The sequence below is a fragment of the Triticum dicoccoides genome, chromosome 4A (assembly GCF_002162155.2).
Source record: "Triticum dicoccoides isolate Atlit2015 ecotype Zavitan chromosome 4A, WEW_v2.0, whole genome shotgun sequence".
NCBI classification, from domain to species: Eukaryota; Viridiplantae; Streptophyta; class Magnoliopsida; order Poales; family Poaceae; genus Triticum; species Triticum dicoccoides.
Window position 1 is genome coordinate 730,138,817 of NC_041386.1, and position 6,616 is coordinate 730,145,432.

At 45.6% G+C, this 6,616-nt stretch overlaps 1 protein-coding gene across 1 annotated transcript; it reads left to right on the forward strand.

Moving 5' to 3' along the window:
- Positions 1–2,717: 2,717 nt before the first annotated feature.
- Positions 2,718–4,760, forward strand: LOC119288207. The gene is made up of 3 exons (XM_037567843.1): positions 2,718–3,339; positions 3,486–3,715; positions 3,962–4,760. The coding sequence occupies exons 1-3, from the start codon at positions 2,877–2,879 to the stop codon at positions 4,550–4,552; spliced, it is 1,284 nt and encodes a 427-aa protein (XP_037423740.1). The 5' UTR covers positions 2,718–2,876; the 3' UTR covers positions 4,553–4,760.
- Positions 4,761–6,616: the final 1,856 nt, after the last annotated feature.

Below are 6,616 nucleotides of genomic sequence, written 5' to 3' on the forward strand. Positions count from 1 at the left end.
TCGGAACACTGGAGACCGAAAGGTCGAACGTGAATCATACAGTAGATATGATCAATATAGAGATGTTCACCATTGATGACTACTCCATCTCACATGATGATCAGACATGGTTTAGTTGATTTGGATCACGTATCATTTAGATGATTTGAGGGATGTCAATCTAAGTGGGAGTTCTTAAGTAATATGATTAATTGAACTTTAATTTATCACGAACTTAGTCCGAATACCATCGTCCTATATATCAATCTTTACCTCCTGACCATTTCGAGACTCCTCGTCATGTCCGTGATCTCATCCGGAACTCCGAACAACATTCGGTCACCAAATATTATATCGTCATCGAATGTTAAGCGTGCGGACCCTGCGGGTTCGATCTATGACCGAGACACCCCTTTGGTCAATAATCAATAGCGGAACCTGGATGCCCATACTGGCTCCTACATATTCTACGAAGATCTTTATCGGTCGAACCGTTATGACAACATACGTAATTCCCTTTGTCCATCGGTATGTTACTTGCCCGAGATTCGATCGTCGGTATCTTCATACCTAGTTCAATCTCGGTACAGGCAAGTCTCTTTACTCGTTCTGTAATACATCATCCAATACTCCGAGAGGGCCCAGAGATACCTCTCCGATACTCCGAGTGACAAATCATAATCTCAATCTATGCCAAATCAACAAACACCTTTGGAGATACCTGTAGAGCATCTTTATGATCTCCCAGTTACGTTATGACGTTTGATAGCACACAAGGTATTCCTCCGGTATCCGGAAGTTGCATAATCTCATAGTCGAAGGAATGTGTATTTGACCTGAAGAAAGCAATAGCAATAAACTGAACGATCATTATGCTAAGCTAACAAATGGGTCTTGTCCATCACATCATTCTCCTAATGATGTGATCCTGTTATCAAATGACAACACATGTCCATGGTTAGGAAACCTTAACCATCTTTGACTAACGAGCTAGTCTAGTAGAGGCTTACTAGGGACATGGTATTTTGTTTATGTATTCACACATGTATTTAAGTTTCCGGTCAATACAATTCTAGCATGAATAATAAACCTTTATCATGAATAAGGAAATATAAAATAACAACTTTATTATTGCCTCTAGGGCATATTTCCTTCACTTGAGAGAGCCGACTCCTCAAGATACAACCCGCTTGTTGGCGATGAATGCCAGCAGGGGCTTCCCAGGGATACTTGGCAGTATAGACTGCATGCACTGGGAGTGGAAGAACTGACCTTCTGCTTGGTAAGGGCAGTATAAGGGCCATGTTAGGACTTGCACTGTCATACTTGAGTCCGTGGCCTCACAAGATCTCTGGATCTGCCACTCTTTCTTCGGCGTGGCCGGATCACATAATGATATCAACGTGCTTCAACGCTCACCGGTGTTTGCAAGGCTTGCCGAAGGCAACAGCCTGTTGATGAATGTTACCATCAACGGCCATAACTTCGACAAAGGATACTACCTAGGTGATGGTATCTATCCTTCGTAGACCACTATTGTGAAGACAATCCCCAACCCCGTCGGAGAGAAGAGGAAAAGATTTGCCCAAGAGCAAGAGAGTGCTAGGAAGGACGTGGAGCGCGCCTTTGGTATTTTGCAATCTCGATGGGGTATCGTTCGGTATCCTGCTAGGATTTGGAGCACCAAGAAGCCGTGGGAGGTGATGATTGCTTGTGTGATCATGCACAATATGATTGTAGAAGATGAGCGCCTGAAACGTATCTACAATCAAGGTTTTTAGTTTCAGGGTAAGAATGTTGTGCGTGAGTATGGAGGAGCGGCAATATTTGAATAGTTCATCTAATTTCATCATGAAATGCGTGATGGGAAACTCACATGTAGCTGTAAAATGATTTCGTTGAGCATACCTGGGCTCATGTTGACAAAATGGCCGTCCGTCCGCTTGGGTCGGCGCTTGATCCCCATCCACTGTGGGTTAGTTTGGTTCACGTCCTCATGGTGCCGTGCCTGGCTTGGAGCCTGCCTGGATTTTCAGAGAAGTTGTTTGCTTGTTGTCCTGGGACTGAGGAAGCCAGCCTGGCCTGGATACTTGAGCATTTTTGTTAGCCTGGTCCAGGCAGACCGAGGCGACCACATGCGTCCAGTTTCAAGCGCCTGGGCAGCCGACCTAGATGCTAATTGTTGCCTGGGAATTACTAATCACAAAACGACAGCACTCCTGCAGCTATGGTATGTCAGAGCAAGTATAATAGAGCTGAGTCAGCGGGCTATAAAAAATAAACTAGTATATTCTACTTAGTTGGAGGAAAGAGAAGAGGAGAGAGAAGGTAAGCGAGCTCTTGGTGAAGAGACAGCTCTAGCACGTGCTCCTAGACACTTTGTGAGAATGAAAGGTGGACCACATAATAAAAAAGTAGTACACTCTTTTGATCTACTATTATATATGTTGGCTGTAAGATAGGCTGTAGATAACATGGCACTGACTTATAGCCAGCAGCTGGCTATACTATTAACCATGCTCTCAGGAGTACAGTCTAAGATTTCTTTTTAAAACCATTGAACTATTCACCAGGCCAGGCTTCATCCAAACACATTTCATTTCTTTGAGGCTAGCCTGGCCAGGCAGCAATTGCTAGCTCCTCGTGTCCACACGCCACATTTTTTCCCAGGCATCAACTTGTGGACACAAACCAAACTAGCTCTATAATCTATCTATATCCACCCATTCACGGCCTGGGCCGAGAACCCGACCTGACCGGCCGACCCATCCTTCCACCCCCCAATCTAGGGTTTCTTTTCCCCACCGCGCGGACACAAAACAAAGAGCGGCGGCGGCGGCGGGGAGGAGCCGGCGTGGAAGACGATCGATCTCGGGGGCGGCGCGCTGGAGACGCAGATGGGTGGCGGGGTTAAAGCCAAGGAGGAGTACCGCTTTGGCTCGTCCAAGGTTTCTCCCTTGCCTACGGTGAATGCCGAAGAAGTGGCCGCTGCCAAGGGGAAGAAATCCAGGGCGAAGAAGGCTGCGTCGCGGATAGACTTGGACAAGGCTGAAGCCGTTGTGTATAAAGCCGATATGAAGGCGAGGGAGTCTGCCAGGGTAGCCAAGGCCAAGGCCGAGGAGGCCGAAGAAGCTGCCAGGATAGCCAAGGCCAAGGCCGAGGAGGCTGAAGAAGCCGCCCGGGCCGCCAAGGCGGATGCTGAGGCGGTCGCCAAGGCGAGAGAAGCCGCAGAAGAGGCGATGCTTCTCTATGAGAAGGAGATGGAGTGGGCGCAGTGCGAGGAAGAATTGGACGCCTCCATGTTCCGCGGCCGCTGGAACCAACAGCACGCCCGCCACGGCGCCACCTTCCTGGAAATCAGTAAATCACCTCTTCTTACTTGCAATTACTTGCATTTTTCTGCCATCTATCAAATGAAGAAACCACCAATTTTACATTGCAGCATATGCCAATCCATACTGTCATTACTTACATGCAACTAACTAGGCCATTATTGATTGATGCAGCATCTATCCCACCTATGCGTTACACTTACCCTACTCCCGAGGAGAAGGTCTACATCAAGACCGCGGAAACTCTGCAGATCGTTTCTCTCAAAATCGTGTCGATCAATGACGACTCTTTACGCTGGCCACTGCAAGTGTTTGGTATGGTTGCCGTGCGTGATATCTTGGATCACAAGCGCAACATTATCTTCCAGCGACAAAGGAATAACTGCCAAATCATCAATAAGAATGTTCGTATATAAATCTTCTTTCATTCCTTCCTTTTATTTCCTTAATTAACCTGGCCTTCTCTAGCATCTTTGATATATCTGTGCTGCCCATTGTGCATTTGCCAATGTCAGATTTAGTGATTCATTAAGCTTCTTCTACCATATACTCTGTTATAAGATAGAGTAGATTGTTTGCATTCTACTCGATGCGGTCTTACTGTTGATGAACATTACTCTGTTATTTACTTGAATAGTTGTTTGGTGCAGGATCCGTATCTAGCATTGACAGGCCCAAGCCGTGCTGTTGCTGTGTCGATGGCACCTTCGCACATTGAGGTTTCGCTGAAAGTGAAGGGGACCACTAAATCTGATGATAAAGACCTAAGCGAGCTAGTTTTGAATTTTAGATCTGGATGCGTGCTTAGTGACGTTTACCCTAGCAGGATTAGCACAATTGAATTTAAATACGATCACATTATGTGCGCTGTGGAGGCCACGATCCGCATAAAAGTCACTGGTGGGTCTTGGCCAGATGGTTTTCGAGGTATGTTTACTGCCTACAACACTAGAGCTGATGACCTGAAAGTCAAGTTACTTGATTTTGGAGATGGTGGATTGCCTGTTGGTGCTGATGGCATGGTCAAGCTCTCACGCAGTGTGGTTTCCGTTGGCCTTGAGGAGATGCTCAAAGTCTCTGCCATGGCATATCCTATTAACGATGATGAAGTTGCTGATAGCAGTGAGGTAGCCTTAAAACCTGAGATGGCTGGTATAACTCCCCCAGGTTTTGTGCTGACGGTTGGCTCATGTAGTATGGAAGTGAGTGTTGCCTGGTCCCTTTTCCGTCGTGGATTCTGACCTTGAAAGGCTGATGCTGACAGGAGATCTGAACTCATTTGGCCTGCTGTACTTGTGTTATGATGTAGTGGTAGCCGAGATGTGCTCTACTTATGTTATGATGTGGTAGCTGACTAGCTGTTGCTTGGTGTATGCTAAGTGGTACTGTTGCTTAGGTGGTGTATGTTAAGTGGTACTGTTGCATTTGTGGACAGTGTAATATTTGATCACCTCGCTTTTGTTAATTAATACTATTATGCATGGGTAATTGTCTTGAGGAAGCTGTTCGTAGACGCACAATCTTGCTTACTTAATTTTTTTTATGCTTCATACAACTTGATATGATGGAAAATTGCATGACTTTTCTTCCGGTATGCGAACTTTTTAGGGGAAAACCATGCTGCCTTTTATTAACTAAGTGGCCGAGCGACACAATAATGTCTCGAATAGAAACAAGAAACAGGAGGAATAGAAAACCAAGTCTTACATAATTTTTCAGGGAGCCATCCCCAACTAGATAATGCGCCGCTCGATTACGTCTAGCGGCCTAACACACACGAAACTCATCCTAAGAGACAGATCTAAGAGATAGCTCCTTGATTTCTTCGACCAGAGGGCTATACCGAAATCTAGCCAGCCCCGAGTTCATCAAGGCCCGCGCTACCCCCTGATTATCAGTCTGCATGACAGTCTTCCGGGCTCCAACTTCGATGGCCAGTTGGATACCTCGATGACACGCCAACAGTTCAGCATGTTCCAGTCAGCAACAGATGGGAAAAATGGCATGCTACTCCCACAAACATGCCATGATGACCGCGCACGACCGCTCCACCGCCCACTGAACCGTCCACCTTCGCCGTTGCCCCGTCGATATTCACCTTCATGGCTTCATCCGTCCTTGGTCAGGAGGCTGCCAAGGCTCTGTTAGCTTAACATGACTCCCTTAGCCGCATCAGGGGCCTTGCCAGACCAGTCCAGCAGCCATCTTCCAAGGGCTTGTTGCGAGTTGATTATATCCGGCAGACAAAAAACATTGTCATTGATACGAACTTGGTACAAGTACTGATGTCTAAAAAAAACTTGGTACAAGTACTTTCAGCTGGCTAAGAGCTTTAACATATTTTTTTATTGGCACTAGTTTTTTTATATATACCTGCACTACTAGGGAAAACCCTAGTAGTAGCGCTTGTTTTATACCTAGCAATAGCGCTTGTACGAGCGCTACCACTAAGGCGCTACAGCTAACTAGTAGAGAGCGCTACTGCTATACCTAGTTAGCAGTAGTGCTTTCTTTGGCTCAACGCTACTGCTAGTAGTAAGTAGCAGTAGCGTTTCTTCTGAAAAGCGCTGCTGCTAACTTTTCCTGTATTTTAAAAAATACAGCTTATTTTCGTTGTAGTTTTATATACAATAGTTTCATCAATTGATTTTATGACCATGATTAGTTATTATACAAAAGTCACTGGTGGGTCTTGGCCAGATGGTTTTCGAGGGGTGTTTACTGCTTCCAACACTAGAGCTGATGACCTGAAAGTCATGTTGCTTGATTTTGGAGATGGTGGATTGCCTGTCGGTGCTGATGGCATGATCAAGCTCTCACGCAGTGTGCTTTCTGTTGGCCTTTGGGAGATGCTCAAAGTTTCTGCCATGGCATATCCTATTAATGACGACGAAGTTGCTGACAGTGCTGAGGTAGCCTTAAAACCTGAGATGGCCGGTATAAGTCCTGTTGTGCTGAAGGTTGGCTCATGTAGTATGAAAGTGAGTGTTGCCTGGTCCCTATTCCGTCGTTAATCCTGACCTGAGAAGGGTGATGCCAAGAGCTGTGAACCCATTTGATCTTCTGTACTTATGTTATGATGTAGTGGTACCTAAGATCTGTTGTACTTATGTTATGATGCACTCCCTCTGTATCAAAATATATGACGTTTTTGTAGGCTTGTTTAGCCTACAAAAATGTCTTATATTTTGGTACAGAGGTAGTAGTTGTAGCTACTAGTTGTAACTGACAATGTAACATTTGATCACCTCACTTTTGTTAATACTACTATGTATGGGTAATTGTCTCGATGAAGCCATTGGGCC

Coding starts and splice junctions, on each gene's coding strand:
- LOC119288207 (XM_037567843.1), top strand. CDS start 2,877: ATGGGTGGCGGGGTTAAAGCCAAGGAGGAGTACCGCTTTGGCTCGTCC. Junction 3,340..3,485: donor CGCCACCTTCCTGGAAATCA/GTAAATCACCTC, acceptor TGATTGATGCAG/CATCTATCCCACCTATGCGT. Junction 3,716..3,961: donor GCCAAATCATCAATAAGAAT/GTTCGTATATAA, acceptor TGTTTGGTGCAG/GATCCGTATCTAGCATTGAC.